We start from the raw sequence: 22,273 nt of genomic DNA, 5'->3' as shown, positions 1-22,273 counted from the left end.
CTCCCCCCCCCGTCTCCCGTCCTCTGCTGCGCTCTCTTCTCCCTCTTCTCCCTCTCCCCCCCCCCGTCTCCCGTCCTCTGCTGCGCTCTCTCTTCTCCCTCTCCCCCGTCTCCCGTCCGTTTGAGTGAGTCTCCTCAGGGGTCAGGATGGGGCCTGGGTTGCCTGCATGGTGGGCTTCTATACCTCTGCTGCTGCTGCATGCAACCACTGTCATTGTTTGGGGTCACATGGTGCGGCTGCCATCATCGTTCTCCTTGTCACCCACACATGCAGGATGGCCACTAGGTATTTGACATCTTTTCTCTCTTCTGCAGTATCCCGGGCGCCATGAATCCACCCAGTGAGGGCGCCATGGATCCCCCGCTAAGCCAGGAGACCTTCGAGGACCTCTGGAGTCTGTGAGTATTGCTGCTGATCGCCCCCACTCCCTTAGGATTCCTGCCCACCAGCGCCCCCTGTCCCAAGGTGATGAGTGTTATTACTAGGGAGGTCACCATACCAGAATTTTGAGTTTAATACCAGGTTTTTTTTGTTGTTAAATTCGATACTCGATGCCAATTCGATACTTAATAAAGTTTGGGGAAAAAACACGCTAAAAATACAAATGTAATGCCCCCCGCCCAGCCTGCGGATATGATGCTGGGAGTTGTTGTGCAGCAGACCCCCGACCCTTCCCCTCCCAGTCCTGGACTGGACCTACTGCCACTGTACCGGGGGGACATGGCAATGGCTCCTGGTGGGGAGGGGGCTAGATGGAGTGCTGCACACTGGCGGGTCCCAGGCACACCACAGCAGCCCCCGGTGTATAGAGGACTGCTGATCCCACACCACGGCAGCCCCCGGTGTATAGAGGACTGCTGATCCCACACCACGGCAGCCCCCGGTGTATAGAGGACTGCTGATCCCACACCACGGCAGCCCCCGGTGTATAGAGGACTGCTGATCCCACACCACGGCAGCCCCCGGTGTATAGAGGACTGCTGATCCCACACCACGGCAGCCCCCGGTGTATAGAGGACTGCTGATCCCACACCACGGCAGCCCCCGGTGTGTAGGGGACTGCTGATCCCACACCACGGCAGCCCCCTGTGTGTAGAGGACTGCTGATCCCACACCATGGCAGCCCCCGGTGTATAGAGGACTGCTGATCCCACACCATGGCAGCCCCCGGTGTATAGAGGACTGCTGATCCCACACCACGGCAGCCCCCCCCCCCGGTGTGTAGAGGACTGCTGATCCCACACCATGGCAGCCCCTGTGTGTATAGAGGACTGCTGATCCCACACCATGGCAGCCCCCGGTGTATAGAGGACTGCTGATCCCACACCATGGCAGCCCCCGGTGTATAGAGAACTGCTGATCCCACACCACGGCAGCCCCCGGTGTATAGAGGACTGCTGATCCCACACCATGGCAGCCCCCCCCCCCCCGGTGTGTAGAGGACTGCTGATCCCACACCATGGCAGCCCCTGTGTGTATAGAGGACTGCTGATCCCACACCACAGCAGCCCCTGTGTGTATAGAGGACTGCTGATCCCACACCATGGCAGCCCCCCCCCCGGTGTATAGAGGACTGCTGATCCCACACCATGGCAGCCCCCCCCCCCCCCGGTGTATAGAGGACTGCTGATCCCACACCACGGCAGCCCCCGGTGTATAGAGGACTGCTGATCCCACACCACGGCAGCCCCCGGTGTATAGAGGACTGCTGATCCCACACCACGGCAGCCCCCGGTGTATAGAGGACTGCTGATCCCACACCACGGCAGCCCCCGGTGTATAGAGAACTGCTGATCCCACACCATGGCAGCCCCCGGTGTGTAGAGGACTGCTGATCCCACACCACGGCAGCCCCCGGTGTATAGAGGACTGCTGATCCCACACCACGGCAGCCCCTGGTGTATAGAGGACTGCTGATCCCACACCACGGCAGCCCCCGGTGTATAGAGGACTGCTGATCCCGCACCATGGCAGCCCCCGGTGTATAGAGGACTGCTGATCCCACACCACGGCAGCCCCCGGTGTATAGAGGACTGCTGATCCCACACCATGGCAGCCCCCGGTGTGTAGGGGGCTCCAATAGGGCCTGAGGCACAGCTGTGCGCCTGTCACTGTTATGATGCTGCGGTGCAGCAGGCACAGGGGCAGGAGCTATGGGGAGAGTATACGCCCGCCATGGGGTATCTCAGTCTTTCAATATCGCAGAGGGCAGGTCATTCCAGGCCCCCCCCTGCAGCATGCGGTACCGCAGACATGCCTGTGTGGTGCGTACAGCTGCAGCCCTTTTCCTCTCCTCAGTGCTGGTGTCTAAGTGTTCTGTACCAGCGGCTTTCACCTGCCGTTGTTCCCGGGAGGACCGCGTCTCCTGCAGCGCTTCCTGTGTGTCTGCCCTCCTCCGTGCATCTGCTGTCTTTCCCGCCATTTGTCTGTGCCTCCTCCTCAGTCCCAGTTCCCCCTCTCTGCATGCTTCTCGCTCGGCTTTTCTCACCCCTGGAGCTGCTCAGGAGGGGTCAAGGGTCGCTGCTAGTTGTGAGAGCGGCATGTACACAGTAAAATGGCCGGCATAAGTGATCACTTTGTGCCAACTGTTTGAAGTTGGCGCCGATGTAAGAGGTTGCGCGGGTGAGGAGGGGGCGGCGCACAGAGAATATGGCCGGCGCTTAACTAGCAGTCCGCCGTGTTATGTTATAGCTGCACTATTAGGCAGCTTAAAGGGGTAGTGCGGCAGTAAAAAATTATTCACAAAATAACACACATTACAAAGTTATACAACTTTGTAATGTATGTTATGTCTGTGAATGGCCCCCTTCCCCGTGTCCCACCACCCCCACCCGTGTACCCGGAAGTGTAGTGCTTTATACATACCTGATCCGTGCCGACACGCGTCCGCCATCTAGTGCCAAACGTCATCTTTTTGTTCGGGCCGGCCGGAGATGACGTTTGGCACAAGATGGCGGACGCGTGTCGGCACGGATCAGGTATGTATAAAGCACTACACTTCCGGGTACATGGGTGGGGGTGGTGGGACACGGGGAAGGGGGCCATTCACAGACATAACATACATTACAAAGTTGTATAACTTTGTAATGTGTGTTATTGTGTGAATACATTTTTACCGCCGCACTACCCCTTTAACATAAAGTATGGAATACCTGGAAATCCTGGTACCGTACAGTTTTTTTGCCCGGAATATAGACAGAATTATTGGTATTTCGGTGCATCACTAGTTATTACAGTGCCATCCTCTCCATGTGTGCAGTACCAAACATGGGAGTGTAGTTGGCATTACCTTCCTACTTGCCACCCATTAAAGAAGCAGTTCACTTTTTATTTTTTTCGCCCCCCCGGGTTGCCGCTGTCAAGTATACTTACAGAAGATGATCGGTGTCCCGTTCCCGTCGGTCAGTTCCGTCCCGCGGTGCCGTTCACATCGGGCGCGTGCTCACTTCCGCCGGCGCTGTGACTCCTCTTCTCTCCCTTGTCATTTGAACGCCGGAAGTCACGCGCTTCCATAGAGAATGCATGGAAGCGAGTGACTTCCGGCGTATAATCACTGGGCAGAGAAGAGGACTCGCAGCAGCCGGCGGAAGTGAGCGCGCCCCCGATGTGAACGGCACCACGGGACGGAACTGACCGACGGGAACGGGACACCGATCATCTTCTGTAAGTATACTTGACAGCGGCAACCCGGGGGGGCGAAAAAAATAAAAAGTGAATTGCTTCTTTAATAAAGACACAAGACGACTTGTGGATAGAAAGGTCACGAGTTTAAGGGTTAACCTCTTAAGGACATATGACGTACCCGTACGTCATATGTCCTCATTAGCACTTCAAAGCGGGGGCCGCGCGGTGACCCCGTTTTGAAGCGCCGCGGTCCCGGGTGCCGCGTGTAGCCCAGGACCGCTGCTATTAGCGGGCACGGTCTGATCGCCGTGCCCGCTAATTAGCTAATCGGAGGCAGCTGTCAAAGTTGACAGCTGCCTCCGATTACCGGAGGCAACCTTTCCCTGGGGTCTAGTGGGGGAGATCGCTCCTCCGGGACCTTGTCCCGGAGGAGCGATCTCCCTGTCTGAAGCCAGCCGGGGATTTGTCCAAGATGGCGCCGTCCCCGTCTCGGCCCTCGTTTGTATTCGGCTGAAGTCCCCAGGGGGAATAACCCTAACCCCTAGGGGGGGGGGGGAATAACCCTAACCCCTAGGGGGGGGGGGGAAATAACCCTAACCCCTAGGGGGGGGGGGGGGGAAATAACCCTAACCCCTAGGGGGGGGGGAAATAACCCTAATCCCTAGGGGGCTTCTAGTATATGTGTAAAAAAAAAAAAAGAAAAAAAAAAAAGTGTTTATAGTAAAAATCCCCTCCCCTAATAAGTCTGAATCACCCCACTTTTCCCAGGTTTTAAATAAAAGTAAACAAAGAAATAAATAAACATATTTAGTATCGCCGCGTGCGTAATCGCCTGAACTAATAATTAATCACATTCCTGATCTCGCACGGTAAACGGCGTCAGCGCAAAAAAATCCCAAGATGCAAAATTGCGCATTTTTGGTCGCATCAAATCCAGAAAAAATGAAAAAGTGGTATATGCGCAATCAAGGTACCGATAGAAAGATCACATCATGGCGCAAAAAATGACACCTGACACAGCCCCATAGACCAAAGGATAAAAGCGCTATAATGGAGCCATTGTAAGGAACGTATATTTGGTAACAATGGTGTGAATTTTTTACAGGCCATCAGATACAATATAAGTTATACATGTTATATATCGTTTTAATCGTAACGACTTGAGGAACATATATAACGAGTCAGTTTTACCCCAGGGCGAATGGCGTAAAAACACAGTTCCCCCAAATAAAAGAAATGCGTTTGTTTTTGTTTTTTTCAATTTCACCACACATTAAATTTTTTTCTGGTTTCGTAGTGTACCAAATGCAAAAATTCAGCCGTCATTGCCGTCAATTAGTGACTCAAAAAATAAGGGCTCATGTGGGTCTGTAGGTGTAAAAATGCAAGTGCTATGGCCTTTTAAACACAAGGAGGAAAAAACGAAAACGCAAAAACGAAAATGGGCCCCGTCCTTAAGGGGTTAAAGTGTCACTGTCATAAAAAATTTTTTTTGCAGAAATCAATAGTCCAGGTGATTTTATGAAACTTTGTAATTGGGTTTATTAGCCGAAGAATAAATTTTTATCATGAAAAAGCAGTTTGAAGCTCCCCCCTGTCGGCATTGTTCTCCTATAGGGAGAGGGAAATAAAACACCACAACAGGACAAGAGAGAGGAGATAGCCGGATGATGTTGCTGTAGATTCTGACAGTCAGCTCTGACCTCTGAATACAGCTTCACCCAGCTCCGTGTTTGTGTAATCCTGTGTTCTCTGCTCTCTGCTAACGACTAACTCCCTCCTCCCCCCTCCCCTCTCTATAGAACAGACAGGGTTGTGTCTGATGCAACAAGTCACAATTTCCTGATTTTTTTGCAGTGGATGGAAAAGAGGAGGGGGGGGACCTGGGAAAAGTCTTTTTAAATGCAGATAATGGCAGATTTGCCTAATAAACCCAATTACAAAGTTTCTTAAAATCACCTGGACTATTGATTTCTATAAAAATAAAAAAAATACAACCGTGACTCTTTAACCCTTAGGGGACACAGCCAGTTTCCATTTTTGCGTTTTCGTTTTTCCCTCCTCGTGTATATAAGGCCATAGCGCCTGCATTTTTCCACCTAGAGACCCAAATGAGCCCTTATTTTTTGCGCAACTAATTGTACTTTGCTATGGCAGATGTAATTTTTGCCTAAAATGTGCCGGGAAACCAGAAAAAATTATGTGTGGTGAAATTGAAAAAAAAAATGTTTTTTTTTTTATTTGGGGGGGGGGGGGGTTGTTTTTACTCCGTTCGCCCTGGGGTAAAACTGACTTGTTATATATGTTCCTTAAGTTGTTACGATTACAACGATATGTAACATGTATAACTTTTATTTGATTTGATGGCCGGTAAAAAATTAGAACCTTTTAAAGAAAATATATGTTCCTTAAATTCGCTCCATTCCCCGGCTTATAGCGCTTTTATCCTTTGGTCTATGGGGCTGTGCGAGGTGTCATTTTTTGCGCCATGATGTGTTCTTTCTATCGGTACCTTGATTGCCCATATACGACTTTTTGATCGCTTTTTATTACAATTATTCTGGATTTGATGCGACCAAAAATGTGCAATTTTGCATTTTGGGTTTTTTTTTTGCGCTGACGCCGTTTACCGTACGAGATCAGGAATGTGATTAATTAATAGTTCGGGCGATTACGCACGCGGCGATACCAAACATGTTTGTTTATTAATTTATTTATTTTTATTTATAAAATGGGGAAAGGGGGGTGATTTAGACTTTTATTAGGGGAGGGGGCTTTTTACTATTAACAACACTTTTTTTTTTTTTTTGTATTTTTTTTTTACACATATACTAGAAGCCCCCCTGGGGTTAGGGTTATTCCCCCCCTGGGGGACTTCTAGTATATACACTTGGATCTCTCATTGAGATCTCTGCAGCATAGATATGCTGCAGAGATCCATGAGATCGGCACTCGTTTACTTCCGGCTGCTGCAGCCGAAAACGAACGAGTGCCGAGCCGGGGACGGCGCCATCTTGGACGCGTCCCCGGCCGGCATCAGTAACGGAGATCGCTCCTCCGGGACAAGGTCCCGGAGGAGCGATCTCCCCCACTAGACCCCAGGGAAACGTTGCCTCCGGTAATTGGAGGCAGCTGTCAACTTTGACAGCTGCCTCCGATTAGCTAATAAGCGGGCACGGCGATCAGACCGTGCCCGCTAATAGCAGCGGTCCGGGGCTACTCGCGGCACCCGGGATCGCGGCACTTCAAAGCGGGGCCGCCGCGCGGCCCCGCTTTGAAGTGCAAGTGAGGACATATGACGTACGCATACGTCCTATGTCCTTAACCCTTTAAGGACATGGCCCATTTTCGTTTTTACGTTTTCGGTTTTTCCTCCTTGTGTTTAAAAGGCCATAGCACTTGCATTTTTCCACCTAGAAACCCCCATGACCCCTTATTTTTTGCGTCACTAATTGTACTTTGCAATGACGGCTGAATTTTTGCATAAAGTACACTGCGAAACCAGAAAAAAATTCAAAGTGTGGTGAAATTGAAAAAAAAAAACGCATTTCTTTTATTTGGGGGAAATGTGTTTTTACGCCATTCGCCCTGGGGTAAAACTGACTTGTTATGCATGTTCCTCAAGTCGTTACGATTAAAACGATATATAACATGTATAACTTATATTGTATCTGATGGCCTGTAAAAAATTCAAACCGTTGTTAACCAATATACGTTCCTTAAAATCGCTCCATTCCCAGGCTTATAGCGCTTTTATCCTTTGGTCTATGGGGCTGTGTCAAGTGTCATTTTTTGCGCCATGATGTGATCTTTCTATCGGTACCTTGATTGCCCATATACGTCTTTTTGATCGCTTTTTATTACATTTTTTCTGGATTTGATGCGACCAAAAATGCGCAATTTTGCACTTTGGGATTTTTTTGCGCTGACGCCGTTTACCGTACGAGATCAGGAATGTGATTAATTAATAGTTCGGGCGATAACGCACGCGGCGATAGCAAACATGTTTATTTATTTATTTGTTTACTTTTATTTAAAACCTGGGAAAAGGGGGGTGATTCAGACTTTTATTAGGGGAGGGGGATTTTTACTATTAACAACACTTTTTTTTTTTTTTTTTTTTTTACACATATACTAGAAGCCCCCCTGGGGTTAGGGTTATTCCCCCCTCTGGGGTTAGGGTTATTCCCCCCCTGGGGTTAGAGTGATTCCCCCCCTGGAGTTAGGGTTATTCCCCCCCTGGGGTTAGGGTTATGCCCCCATGGGGTTAGGGTTATTCCCCCTGGGGTTAGGGTTATTCCCCCTGGGGGACTTCTAGTATATACACTGTGATCTCTCATTGAGATCTCTGCAGCATAGATATGCTGCAGAGATCCATGAGATCGGCACTCGTTTGCTTTCGGCTGCTGCAGCCGGAAGTAAACGAGTGCCGAGCCGAGGACGGCGCCATCTTGGACGCGTCCCCGGCCGGCATCAGTAACGGAGATCGCTCCTCCGGGACAAGGTCCCGGAGGAGCGATCTCCCCCACTAGACACCAGGGAAATGTTGCCTCCGGTAATCGGAGGCAGCTGTCAACTTTGACAGCTGCCTCCGATTAGCTAATTAGCGGGCACGGCGATCAGACCGTGCCCGCTAATAGCGGCGGTCCCGGGCTACACGCGGCACCCGGGATCGCGGCACTTCAAAGCGGGGCCGCCGCGCGGCCCCGCTTTGGAGTGCAAGTGAGGACATAGGACGTACCGGTACGTCCTATGTCCTTAAGAGGTTAAGAGGTTAAAGTGTAACTGTCATGTTTTTTTTATATTGCAGAAATCAGTAGTATAAGCGATTTTAAGAAACTCTGTAATAGGTTTCATCAGCCAAAAAAGCCTCCTTCTGTCCTCAAGAAGCAATCTCCCAGCCTCCCCCCCTGACTTCTTATCTGTGCATTATCAGGCAAACACGTCTTCATTACAGAGAAGCCAGTGAAGACTGCTCTGCTCTCTCCATTGTAAGCCTATGAAGGGGGGAGGGGCTGAGGGAGATGAGGGAGCAGGAAGAGGTGACATGAAGGTCAGCTGTTTGTAGACTCTCTGGGCACCTAAACCGCAGGATTCTGGTGTCAGAAAGGTCAGTGCTTATCTATGAACTTACTGAGAGAAGATTGCAGGGTGTTGTGCTGTGCAGGACTGCTCCGTGCTCACTCACTCCTCACAGCCCCTCCCCTCTCCATAGCCACATAATGGAGACAGAAATCCTGCTGCTTCTGCAGTGAGGGGGGAGGCTGGGAGATTGCTTTTTCAGTACAGAAGGAAACTCTTTTAGTACATAAAACCTATTACAGAATATTTACTTCTAATAAATACAATAAGCTAACTGTAACGAAATGGACTTTAATGCACATCAACATGTCCACCCCTAAGGAGGGGGGGTGGACATACCCAAATATGCTGGCTAGCCTGAGCATACCCACCAGAAGCTGTGGCCAGTTCCACTATCAAGTGGCCTATGTCCAGAAGGTGGACACCATCTGTCTGATAAAGGCCCTGCTCAAAACTTTCCCGGTCAGTATGGCGGTAAGATAGTCCACCCACTGAGCTAAGAAATCTCAGCATTCCCCTCTTCTATTTGCGTCTAATGTCTGAGAAGCCGTGATGAGACCAGATCAACCTGTGAACAACTTCAGAGACGTAGAATATACATTGTGTAAATAAGCTTATACCATGCAGTACAGAGACGCAGAGAAACAAGCTCATGCCATGCCATGCAGAGACCAAGAGAAACAAGCTCATACCATGCCATGCAGAGACCAAGAGAAACAAGCTCATGCCATGCCATACAGAGACCAAGAGAAACAAGCTCATGCCATGCCATACAGAGACCAAGAGAAACAAGCTCATGCCATACAGAGACCAAGAGAAACAAGCTCATACCATACAGAGACCAAGAGAAACAAGCTCATGCCATGCAGAGACCAAGAGAAACAAGCTCATGCCATGCAGAGACCAAGAGAAACAAGCTCATGCCATGCAGAGACCAAGAGAAACAAGCTCATGCCATGCAGAGACCAAGAGAAACAAGCTCATGCCATACAGAGACCAAGAGAAACAAGCTCATGCCATACAGAGACCAAGAGAAACAAGCTCATACCATGCCATACAGAGACCAAGAGAAACAAGCTCATACCATACAGAGACCAAGAGAAACAAGCTCATACCATGCCATACAGAGACCAAGAGAAACAAGCTCATGCCATACAGAGACCAAGAGAAACAAGCTCATGCCATACAGAGACCAAGAGAAACAAGCTCATGCCATGCCATACAGAGACCAAGAGAAACAAGCTCATGCCATACAGAGACGCAGAGAAACAAGCTCATGCCATGCAGAGACGCAGAGAAACAAGCTCATACCATACAGAGACGCAGAGAAACAAGCTCATACCATACAGAGACCAAGAGAAACAAGCTCATGCCATGCAGAGACGCAGAGAAACAAGCTCATGCCATGCAGAGACGCAGAGAAACAAGCTCATGCCATGCAGAGACGCAGAGAAACAAGCTCATGCCATACAGAGACCAAGAGAAACAAGCTCATGCCATACAGAGACCAAGAGAAACAAGCTCATACCATACAGAGACCAAGAGAAACAAGCTCATGCCATGCAGAGACCAAGAGAAACAAGCTCATGCCATGCAGAGACCAAGAGAAACAAGCTCATGCCATGCAGAGACCAAGAGAAACAAGCTCATGCCATGCAGAGACCAAGAGAAACAAGCTCATGCCATACAGAGACCAAGAGAAACAAGCTCATGCCATACAGAGACCAAGAGAAACAAGCTCATACCATGCCATACAGAGACCAAGAGAAACAAGCTCATACCATACAGAGACCAAGAGAAACAAGCTCATACCATGCCATACAGAGACCAAGAGAAACAAGCTCATGCCATGCAGAGACCAAGAGAAACAAGCTCATGCCATACAGAGACCAAGAGAAACAAGCTCATGCCATGCCATACAGAGACCAAGAGAAACAAGCTCATGCCATGCCATACAGAGACGCAGAGAAACAAGCTCATGCCATGCAGAGACGCAGAGAAACAAGCTCATGCCATACAGAGACGCAGAGAAACAAGCTCATGCCATACAGAGACCAAGAGAAACAAGCTCATGCCATGCAGAGACGCAGAGAAACAAGCTCATGCCATGCAAGAGACGCAGAGAAAACAAGCTCATGCCATGCAGAGACGCAGAGAAACAAGCTCATGCCATGCAGAGACGCAGAGAAACAAGCTCATGCCATGCAGAGACGCAGAGAAACAAGCTCATGCCATGCAGAGACGCAGAGAAACAAAGCTCATGCCATGCAGAGACGCAGAGAAACAAGCTCATGCCATGCAGAGACGCAGAGAAACAAGCTCATGCCATGCAGAGACGCAGAGAAACAAGCCTCATGCCATGCAGAGACGCAGAGAAACAAGCTCATGCCATGCAGAGACGCAGAGAAACAAGCTCATGCCATGCAGAGACGCAGAGAAACAAGCTCATGCCATGCAGAGACGCAGAGAAACAAGCTCATGCCATGCAGAGACGCAGAGAAACAAGCTCATGCCATGCAGAGACGCAGAGAAACAAGCTCATGCCATGCAGAGTACGCAGAGAAACAAGCTCATGCCATGCAGAGACGCAGAGAAACAAGCTCATGCCATGCAGAGACGCAGAGAAACAAGCTCATGCCATGCAGAGACGCAGAGAAACAAGCTCTGCCATGCAGAGACGCAGAGAAACAAGCTCATGCCATGCAGAGACGCAGAGAAACAAGCTCATGCCATGCAGAGACGCAGAGAAACAAGCTCATTGCCATGCAGAGACGCAGAGAGAACAAGCTCATGCCATGCAGAGACGCAGAGAAACAAGCTCATGCCATGCAGAGACGCAGAGAACAAGCTCATGCCATGCAGAGACGCAGAGAAACAAGCTCATGCCATGCAGAGACGCAGAGAAACAAGCTCATGCCATGCAGAGACGCAGAGAAACAAGCTCATGCCATGCAGAGACGCAGAGAAACAAGCTCATGCCATGCAGAGACGCAGAGAAACAAGCTCATGCCATGCAGAGACGCAGAGAAACAAGCTCATGCCATGCAGAGACCAAGAGAAACAAGCTCATGCCATGCAGAGACGCAGAGAAACAAGCTCATGCCATGCAGAGACGCAGAGAAACAAGCTCATGCCATGCAGAGACGCAGAGAAACAAGCTCGTGCCATGCAGAGACGCAGAGAAACAAGCTCGTGCCATGCAGAGACGCAGAGAAACAAGCTCGTGCCATGCAGAGACGCAGAGAAACAAGCTCGTGCCATGCAGAGACGCAGAGAAACAAGCTCGTGCCATGCAGAGACGCAGAGAAACAAGCTCGTGCCATACAGAGACCAAGAGAAACAAGCTCGTGCCATGGCCATACAGAGGACGCAGAGAAACAAGCTCATAGCCATGCAGGAGCGCAGAGAAACAAGCTCATGGCCATGCAGAGACCAAGAGAAACAAGCTCATGCCATACAGAGACCAAGAGAAACAAGCTCATTGCCATACAGAGACCAAGAGAAACAAGCTCATGCCATGCAGAGACGCAGAGAGAAACAAGCTCATGCCATGCAGAGACGCAGAGAAACAAGCTCATTGCCATGCAGAGACGCAGAGAAACAAGTTCATGCCATGCAGAGGACGCTAGAGGAAACCAAAAGCTCATGCCATAACAGAGACCAAGAGAAAACAGCCTCATGCCATGCCATAAACAGAGACCAAGAGAAACAAGGCTCATGCCATGCCATACAGAGAACGCAGAGAAACAAGCTCATGCCATGCAGAGACGCAGAGAAACAAGCTCATGCCATGCAGAGACGCAGAGAAACAAGCTCATGCCATGCAGAGACGCAGAGAAACAAGCTCATGCCATGCAGAGACGCAGAGAAACAAGCTCATGCCATGCAGAGACGCAGAGAAACAAGCTCATGCCATGCAGAGACGCAGAGAAACAAGCTCATGCCATGCAGAGACGCAGAGAAACAAGCTCATGCCATGCAGAGACGCAGAGAAACAAGCTCATGCCATGCAGAGACGCAGAGAAACAAGCTCATGCCATGCAGAGACGCAGAGAAACAAGCTCATGCCATGCAGAGACGCAGAGAAACAAGCTCATGCCATGCAGAGACGCAGAGAAACAAGCTCATGCCATGCAGAGACGCAGAGAAACAAGCTCATGCCATGCAGAGACGCAGAGAAACAAGCTCATGCCATGCAGAGACGCAGAGAAACAAGCTCATGCCATGCAGAGACGCAGAGAAACAAGCTCATGCCATGCAGAGACGCAGAGAAACAAGCTCATGCCATGCAGAGACGCAGAGAAACAAGCTCATGCCATGCAGAGACGCAGAGAAACAAGCTCATGCCATGCAGAGACGCAGAGAAACAAGCTCATGCCATGCAGAGACGCAGAGAAACAAGCTCATGCCATGCAGAGACGCAGAGAAAACAAGCTCATGCCATGCAGAGACGCAGAGAAACAAGCTCATGCCATGCAGAGACGCAGAGAAACAAGCTCATGCCATGCAGAGACGCAGAGAAACAAGCTCATGCCATGCAGAGACGCAGAGAAACAAGCTCATGCCATGCAGAGACGCAGAGAAACAAGCTCATGCCATGCAGAGACGCAGAGAAACAAGCTCATGCCATGCAGAGACGCAGAGAAACAAGCTCATGCCATGCAGAGACGCAGAGAAACAAGCTCATGCCATGCAGAGACGCAGAGAAACAAGCTCATGCCATGCAGAGACGCAGAGAAACAAGCTCATGCCATGCAGAGACGCAGAGAAACAAGCTCATGCCATGCAGAGACGCAGAGAAACAAGCTCATGCCATGCGAGACGCAGAGAAAACAAGCTCATGCCATGCAGAGACGCAGAGAAACAAGCTCATGCCATGCAGAGACGCAGAGAAACAAGCTCATGCCATGCAGAGACGCAGAGAAACAAGCTCATGCCCATGCAGAGACGCAGAGAAACAAGCTCATGCCATGCAGAGAACTGCAGAGAAACAAGCTCATGCCATGCAGAGACGCAGAGAACAAGCTCATGCCATGCAGAGACGCAGAGAAACAAGCTCATGCCATGCAGAGACGCAGAGAAACAAGCTCATGCCATGCAGAGACGCAGAGAAAACAAGCTCATGCCATGCAGAGAACGCAGAGAAAACAGCTCATGCCATGCAGAGACGCAGAGAAACAAGCTCGATGCCAATGCAGAGACGCAGAGAAACAAGCTCATGCCAGGCAGAGACGCAGAGAAACAAGCTCTGCCATGCAGAGACGCAGAGAAACAAGCTCAGGCCATGCAGAGACGCAGAGAAACAAGCTCATGCCATGCAGAGACGCAGAGAAACAAGCTCATGCCATGCAGAGACGCAGAGAAACAAGCTCATGCCATGCAGAGACGCAGAGAACAGCTCATGCATTGGCAAGACCAGAGAAACAAGCTCATGCCATGCAGAGACGCAGAGAAACAAGCTCATGCATGCAGAGACGCAGAGAAACAAGCTCATGCCATGCAGAGACGCAGAGAAACAAGCTCATGCCATGCAGAGACGCAGAGAAACAAGCTCATGCCATGCAGAGACGCAGAGAAACAAGCTCATGCCATGCAGAGACGCAGAGAAACAAGCTCATGCCATGCAGAGACGCAGAGAAACAAGCTCAGTGCCATGCAGAGACGGCAGAGAAACAAGCTCATGCCATGCAGAGACGCAGAGAAACAAGCTCATGCCATGCAGAGACGCAGAGAAACAAGCTCATGCCATGCAGAGACGCAGAGAAACAAGCTCATGCCATGCAGGAGACGCAGAGAAACAAGCTCATGCCATGCAGAGACGCAGAGAAACAAGCTCATGCCATGCAGAGACGCAGAGAAACAAGCTCATGCCATGCAGAGACGCAGAGAAACAAGCTCATGCCATGCAGAGACGCAGAGAAACAAGCTCATGCCATGCAGAGACGCAGAGAAACAAGCTCATGCCATGCAGAGACGCAGAGAAACAAGCTCATGCCATGCAGAGACGCAGAGAAACAAGCTCATGCCATACAGAGACCAAGAGAAACAAGCTCATGCCATGCCATACAGAGACGCAGAGAAACAAGCTCATGCCATGCAGAGACGCAGAGAAACAAGCTCATGCCATGCAGAGACCAAGAGAAACAAGCTCATGCCATACAGAGACCAAGAGAAACAAGCTCATGCCATGCAGAGACCAAGAGAAACAAGCTCATGCCATGCAGAGACGCAGAGAAACAAGCTCATGCCATGCAGAGACGCAGAGAAACAAGCTCATGCCATGCAGAGACGCAGAGAAACAAGCTCATGCCATGCAGAGACGCAGAGAAACAAGCTCATGCCATGCAGAGACGCAGAGAAACAAGCTCATGCCATGCAGAGACCAAGAGAATCAAGCTCATGCCATGCCATGCAGAGACGCAGAGAAACAAGCTCATGCCATGCAGAGACGCAGAGAAACAAGCTCATGCCATGCAGAGACGCAGAGAAACAAGCTCATGCCATGCAGAGACGCAGAGAAACAAGCTCATGCCATGCAGAGACGCAGAGAAACAAGCTCATGCCATGCAGAGACGCAGAGAAACAAGCTCATGCCATGCAGAGACGCAGAGAAACAAGCTCATGCCATGCAGAGACCAAGAGAAACAAGCTCATGCCATGCAGAGACCAAGAGAAACAAGCTCATGCCATGCAGAGACCAAGAGAAACAAGCTCATGCCATGCAGAGACGCAGAGAAACAAGCTCATGCCATGCAGAGACGCAGAGAAACAAGCTCATGCCAGACAGAGACCAAGACCAATTTGTTTGTGTGTTAGTCAGTGAAGATTTGCAGCCTCAGTAGCTGCAGAAAGAATGAGCCAAAAACTCTCGACTAGCAATTTGCAACGCCTTCAAGGAACGTTTAAAAACTGCTGTAAATTGAAATGACAATGAGGATCCATCCTCGCGTATCAAGAAAGATCACCCCAAATCTGGTCCAGCTACAACCAATACATCTCTTACCAACCATCAATTCAATGCAAACCTCACATATCTGTCTGGAAGAACTAGGGTAAAATACAATGAAGCAGGGAGGCGTTCTAGTCACCCAATCTTCTGTACCACATTATCTAACCACCACGGTTGGGCCCAGGACCGGCACACCGGTGCCCCTTCCAAAAGGCCCCAAAACCCGCGGGCACTGGCTGCATCACGGTGCTGTGGCATCAATGACTGGCGCTCTGCCATTAGAGCTGATAAGTCCAACCACAGAGATGGCTCTTGCTTAAACCCCTCTGCCAATCCAATGTGTGGCATCAAGGGGGTTAAAATCCCCTAAAGCAAATAAAGGCGCCTAGAAAATATTTTCCCCATAGCGATGACATGAATAGCAAAAACCAAATTTCCCAGCAAACCCTGCACTTTAACCCTTTGAGGACCAGGCCCAAAATGACCCAGTGGACCGCACAAATTTTGATCTTAGTGTTTCCGTTTTTCCCTCCTCCCCTTCTAAGAGCTCCAGCACTCTCAGTTTTCTATGTACAGGCCATGTAAGTGCTTGTTTGTTACAGGAATAGTTGTACTGTGTAATGGCGTCTCTTACCATAACATGTATGATGGAACCCCAAATATATTATGTATGATGGAACCCCAAATATATTATGTATGATGGAACCCCAAGTATATTATGTATGATGGAACCCCAAGTATATTATGTATGATGGAACCCCAAATATATTATGTATGATGGAACCCCAAATATATTATGTATGATGGAACCCCAAATATATTATGTATGATGGAACCCCAACTATATTATGTATGATGGAACCCCAACTATATTATGTATGATGGAACCCCAACTATATTATGTATGATGGAACCCCAAATATATTATGTATGATGGAATCCCAACTATATTATGTATGACGGAACCCCAAATATATTATGTATGATGGAACCCCAAATATATTATGTATGACGGAATCCCAACTATATTATGTATGACGGAACCCCAACTATATTATGTATGACGGAACCCCAACTATATTATGTATGATGGAACCCCAACTATATTATGTATGATGGAACCCCAACTATATTATGTATGATGATATAAATAGGGGAAATCGAAAAAAAGACTGCAATATGGTAACGTTTGGGGGGGTTCCTGTGTCTACGTAATGCACTATATGGTAACAGCGACATGATACCTTTATTCTATAAGTCAGTCTGAACACAACCATATACAGTATACGGTACAGGTGACATGATACCATTACTCTATAGGTCTGAACACAACCAGATGCAGGTTACACAGATTCTCTAATGTTATATATATATTTTTTTTTTTTTTTATGAAATCCCTTTTTTTTGGCAATTATAAATAAAATGGGACTATTGTGACGCTTATAACGGTTTTAGTTTTTCACCTATGGGGCTGTATGGGGTGTCATTTTTTCCCGCCATGATCTCTAGTTTTTATTAATACCATATTTGTGAAGATCGGACGTTTTGATCACTTTTTATTTTATTTATTTTTTTTTTTTCTATATAATGTAACATAAAATCGGTAATCTGCGCACTTTTTTCCCTCTTTTCGTGTACGCCTTTCACCGTTCGCAATGACGCTTGTTATATTAATAGATCGGACAATTACGCACGCTACGGTATATTATATGTTTATCTATTTATTTTTATGTTTTATTTATATAATGGGATACGGGGGTGATTTCAACTTTTATTGGGGGAGGGGTTTTGGGGTAGTGTAATAGTGTTTCTTGAACTTTTTTTTTTTACACACATTTGAAGTCCCTTTGGGGGACTTTTACATACACTAGTTTGATTTGTACACTGATCATTGCTATGCCATAGGCCTAGCATTGATCAGTGTTATCGGCGATCTGCTCATTGAGCCTGCCTGCAGGCTCAGTGTAGCAGATCGCCGATCGGACCGCACGGAGGAAGGTGAAAGACCTCCGGCAGTCCGTTTCAACGATCGGGACCCCCGCAGTCACACTCCGCTCCGGAGCACGCTTCATAGCCGGAGAAACACCCAGGGCGTACAGTTACGCCCTAGGTCGTCTGGGGACAGACTTCCATGACGTAACCCTACGTCCAGGGTCGTCTAGGGGTTAAGGTAATGTATGTAGCAGGTAAATTCTAGGCCCATTTTTAGTATTTTTTTTTTTTTTCTCCCCTCTGATCATCTGAATGATGGATCCATGAATGTACATCCCACTCCAACCTCAACACCTGCTCCCAAAAGTAGTTAAATTGAAGCCAATGGGCAAGGCCTTGTCCGAGGAAAGCTTATTATCCAACGTAAACCCTAAATAACGGTGACCGCCAGCACAATCGGGTAATAACCCAAGCGCAGCCTTTGGCCTGATTCCCACGGAACACAGATGTGAAAAGGCCTGTAATGGCCCTAGCGCAGCGCATATCCATACAGTTTCCCCGCTCCCAGCAGCATATCAGAGATGCTGCTTGTGCGGGGGAGGGGGTTACAGGGCTTCCACAGAACTTGGGACTAAGGCCTAGCTTGACATGTACCGTATTGGTGCGGATCTGCAGCAGATTTGATCTAAATAACTGAACACCGCATCAAATCTGCTGCGGATCCTATATGTGTGAATGCACCCTCCACAAACCAGCATCTTGGAGCAATTATGTCAGGAGCTCCGATACAATTTAAAAGTTCAGGTCAGTGCTCGCTGCTGACACGTGTAATAGCGTTAGTGGGGGAGGGGCCTGCCCGGGTGATCGCTGGATCGTCAAGGCAGCCCATACAAGATAGCGGTGGTCTGTTGCCACCTCTTCTGTTACACAGAGCAACGGCAGCATATCACTGCTATCCTGATCATTAGCGTCTCAGCCTGTTCAGCCGACGTCGTGCATGTTGGCTGATCGTTGTTTTCTTCTATTACACTAAACTATTATCGGCCGTAACAGTCGGTATCTGCTAAATGCAGCCGATAGTCGCTTTGTGTAATAGGGCCTTCAGTCACAGGCTTGTGCTTGACCACGATATCTGACTGAAAAATCCTCTTATCGCTATGGACCAGACCTGATCAGTCCCTCTCCACCAATCAGGAATGGCGCCACCAGCCTACACACTCCTATGTCCTCCCTACACTATACAGTTCCTGACAGAAGTTCTGTCGCTTCTCCATCTTGTGGAAACCAAAGCTTATAACCGGACTTAAAATTCACCCATTGGTTTTGGAAATGACTCCTATGAGAGCTGAAACCTCCCAAATAAATTGCTGAAATATTGATCATTTAATGAACACGGAAAGGTCAGATTTATGCAAGACCAAGGTTTTGTCGCCCACAGAAAGTAATGTGAAAAACAAAAGACAATTCACTTCAAATACAAAGCTATGTTTCCTAACATTGGTGAATGAAGTTGTGCGGCTATTAGAGCCATTTTTAAGATTTTCAGTGACTTCCATGAGCTTGAAGGACGGCGTCCATGTCGTGTTTCTACAATGATTCATACAATTTATTGATGAAGTCATCAGGAAAAGCAGAGAACGCAGTCTTCCATGCCTCTCAGAGGTCATCAAGATTCTTTGTTTTCCAAGCTTCCTCTTTCATCCTACCCCAAACCTGCTCAATGATGTCCATGTCTGGTGACTGGTCTGGCCAGTCCTGGAGCACAATGATCATGTCTGGTGACTGACTGGTCTGGCCAGTCCTGGAGCTCAATGATGTCCATGTCTGGTGACTGACTGGTCTGGCCAGTCCTGGAGCTCAATGATGTCCATGTCTGGTCACTGACTGGTCTGGCCAGTCCTGGAGCTCAATGATGTCCATGTCTGGTCACTGACTGGTCTGGCCAGTCCTGGAGCTCAATGATGTCCATGTCTGGTGACTGGTCTGGCCCGTCCTGGAGCTCAATGTTGTCCATGTCTGGTGACTGGGTTGGCCCGTCCTGGAGCTCAATGATGTCCATGTCTGGTGACTGGTCTGGCCCGTCCTGGAGGTCAATGATGTCCATGTCTGGTGACTGGTCTGGCCCGTCCTGGAGCTCAATGATCATGTCTGGTCACTGACTGGTCTGGCCAGTCCTGGAGCTCAATGATGTCCGTGACTGGTCTGGCCCGTCCTGGAGCTCAATGATGTCCATGTCTGGTGACTGGTCTGGCCCGTCCTGGAGGTCAATGATGTCCATGTCTGGTGACTGGGCTGGCCCGTCCTGGAGGTCAATGATGTCCATGTCTGGTGACTGGTCTGGCCCATCCTGGAGCTCAATGATGTCCATGTCTGGTGACAGCTGTGGTGTAATTCAACTGAAGATTCATCTGAGAAATCCACCTTCTGCCACTTTTCCAGCATTGGTCCATTTAGCAGACTGTGGGCCTTGACCAATACCACACTTTTTTTTTTTTTTTTTTTTTTTTTACTTTCCTTTTGTTTAGTGCTTCTGGGCACTGATCCCACCATGGAGGCCATTTCCAGACCGAATCCTCCAAACTTTTCTAGGTGACATAGGGACTTGAGGTGACCGGGCCTGTTTTCGCTCGGCTGCAGTGGAAGAGAAACCAAGAAACGTTTCTCCTGAGCTGTTGTCGTCCGGGGTCTGCCGGACCTGGGCTTGTCAAAAACCTCTCCAGTCTCTTCTAAGCCTTTTTAACTCTTTGTACTTGACGCTGAGACATAAAGACGCGGTCACCTCTGCAGTGGATCTGGTCTTCAGCCTCTTGATAATTAAGGCTGTGGTCGCAGGGGGGATGTCTGGCATGGTGTCAGAGGGCGCGGGGGGGGGGATGTCTGGCATGGTGTCAGAGGGCGCGGGGGGATGTCTGGCATGGTGTCAGAGGGCGCGGGGGGATGTCTGGTATGGTGTCAGAGGGCGCGGGGGGGATGTCTGGCATGGTGTCAGAGGGCGCGGGGGGATGTTTGGCATAGTGTCAGGGCGCGGGGGGATGTTTGGCATGGTGTCAGGGCGCGGGGGGATGTTTGGCATGGTGTCAGAGGGTGCGGGGGGATGTCTGGCATGGTGTCAGAGGGCGCGGGGGGATGTCTGGCATGGTGTCAGAGGGTGCGGGGGGGTGTCTGGCATGGTGTCAGAGGGCGCGGGGGGATGTCTGGCATGGTGTCAGGGTGCGGGGGGATGTCTGGCATGGTGGCAGAGGGCGCGGGGGGATGTTTGGCATGGTGTCAGAGGGTGCGGGGGGATGTCTGGCATGGTGTCAGAGGGTGCGGGGGGATGTCTGGCATGGTGTCAGAGGGCGCGGGGGGGATGTTTGGCATGGTGTCAGAGGGCGCGGGGGGATGTCTGGCATGGTGTCAGAGGTCAAGTCGCAGTTTAAGTGAAATTCTGGGGTGCTGTAGCTCTTTCTATAACATTTCTTTGTATTTGAAGTGAATTATTTGATTTTCACAACTTTCTGCGGGCGACACAACTGTTGTCTTGCCAATATCTGACCTTTCTGTGTTCATTAATCGATTAATATTTCAGCAGTGACGCAAATTTATTTTCTTTACAAAAAACTCATTTGGGAGTTTTCAGCTTTTTTTATCAGTCATTTCCAAAACCAATGGATGAATTTTAGGTCGGCTTATAAGCTCTGGTTTCCACAAGATGGAGAAGCGACAAATTCTGTCAGGGACTGTAGGCTCCGGGGGTCGTTCAATACCTGCGCCCAGTTGTGGTGCCATCTCCCCTAGGTACAGAGCTCTGTCACCCTGGAGGGGGAGGGGGGCGTGCTCTGTGTCACCCTGGAGGGGGGGGGGCGTGCTCTGTGTCACCCTGGAGGGGGGGCGTGCTCTGTGTCACCCATGTTTTGCAGCTGCTGATTTCTCTTCATTTTTCAGGTTACCAGTTGCCAATCTGCACGGTGATGAGGACAACATGATAGTAGGTGCCCCCCCCCCCATGTGTATCCGGGGAGGGGAAGGGGGGTGTCCCCACATACGTGTGTATCCGGGGAGGGGGAGGGGGATGTCCCCACATACGTGTGTATCCGGGGAGGGGGAGGGGGATGTCCCCACATACGTGTGTATCCGGGGAGGGGGAGGGGGGTGTCCCCCATACGTGTGTATCCGGCGAGGGGGAGGGGGGTGTCCCCCATACGTGTGTATCCGGGGAGGGGGTGTCCCCCATACGTGTGTGTCCGGGGAGGGGGTGTCCCCCATACGTGTGTGTCCGGGGAGGGGGTGTCCCCCATACGTGTGTGTCCGGGGAGGGGGTGTCCCCCATACGTGTGTGTCCGGGGAGGGGGTGTCCCCCATACGTGTGTGTCCGGGGAGGGGGTGTCCCCCATACGTGTGTGTCCGGGGAGGGGGGTGTCCCCCATACGTGTGTGTCCGGGGAGGGGGGTGTCCCCCATACGTGTGTGTCCGGGGAGGGGGGTGTCCCCCATACGTGTGTGTCCGGGGAGGGGGGTGTCCCCCATACGTGTGTGTCCGGGGAGGGGGGTGTCCCCCATACGTGTGTGTCCGGGGAGGGGGGTGTCCCCCATACGTGTGTGTCCGGGGAGGGGGGTGTCCCCCATACGTGTGTGTCCGGGGAGGGGGGTGTCCCCCATACGTGTGTGTCCGGGGAGGGGGGTGTCCCCCATACGTGTGTGTCCGGGG

General features: G+C 50.0%; 1 protein-coding gene across 1 annotated transcript in view; it reads left to right on the top strand.

The window, feature by feature from the left end:
- LOC138770999 (cellular tumor antigen p53-like) overlaps positions 1-22,273 on the top strand; it is a 42,836-nt gene that overhangs the window by 3,245 nt on the left and 17,318 nt on the right. Inside the window, exons 2-3 of the mRNA XM_069950388.1 lie at positions 315-398; positions 21,512-21,554. Of these exons, the coding sequence (XP_069806489.1) occupies positions 315-398; positions 21,512-21,554 (127 nt within the window). The remainder of the gene's footprint in view (positions 1-314; positions 399-21,511; positions 21,555-22,273) is intronic.

The sequence above is a fragment of the Dendropsophus ebraccatus genome, chromosome 1, assembly GCF_027789765.1.
Source record: "Dendropsophus ebraccatus isolate aDenEbr1 chromosome 1, aDenEbr1.pat, whole genome shotgun sequence".
Lineage (NCBI taxonomy): Eukaryota > Metazoa > Chordata > Amphibia > Anura > Hylidae > Dendropsophus > Dendropsophus ebraccatus.
This window is presented reverse-complemented; position numbering and strand designations above follow the sequence as displayed.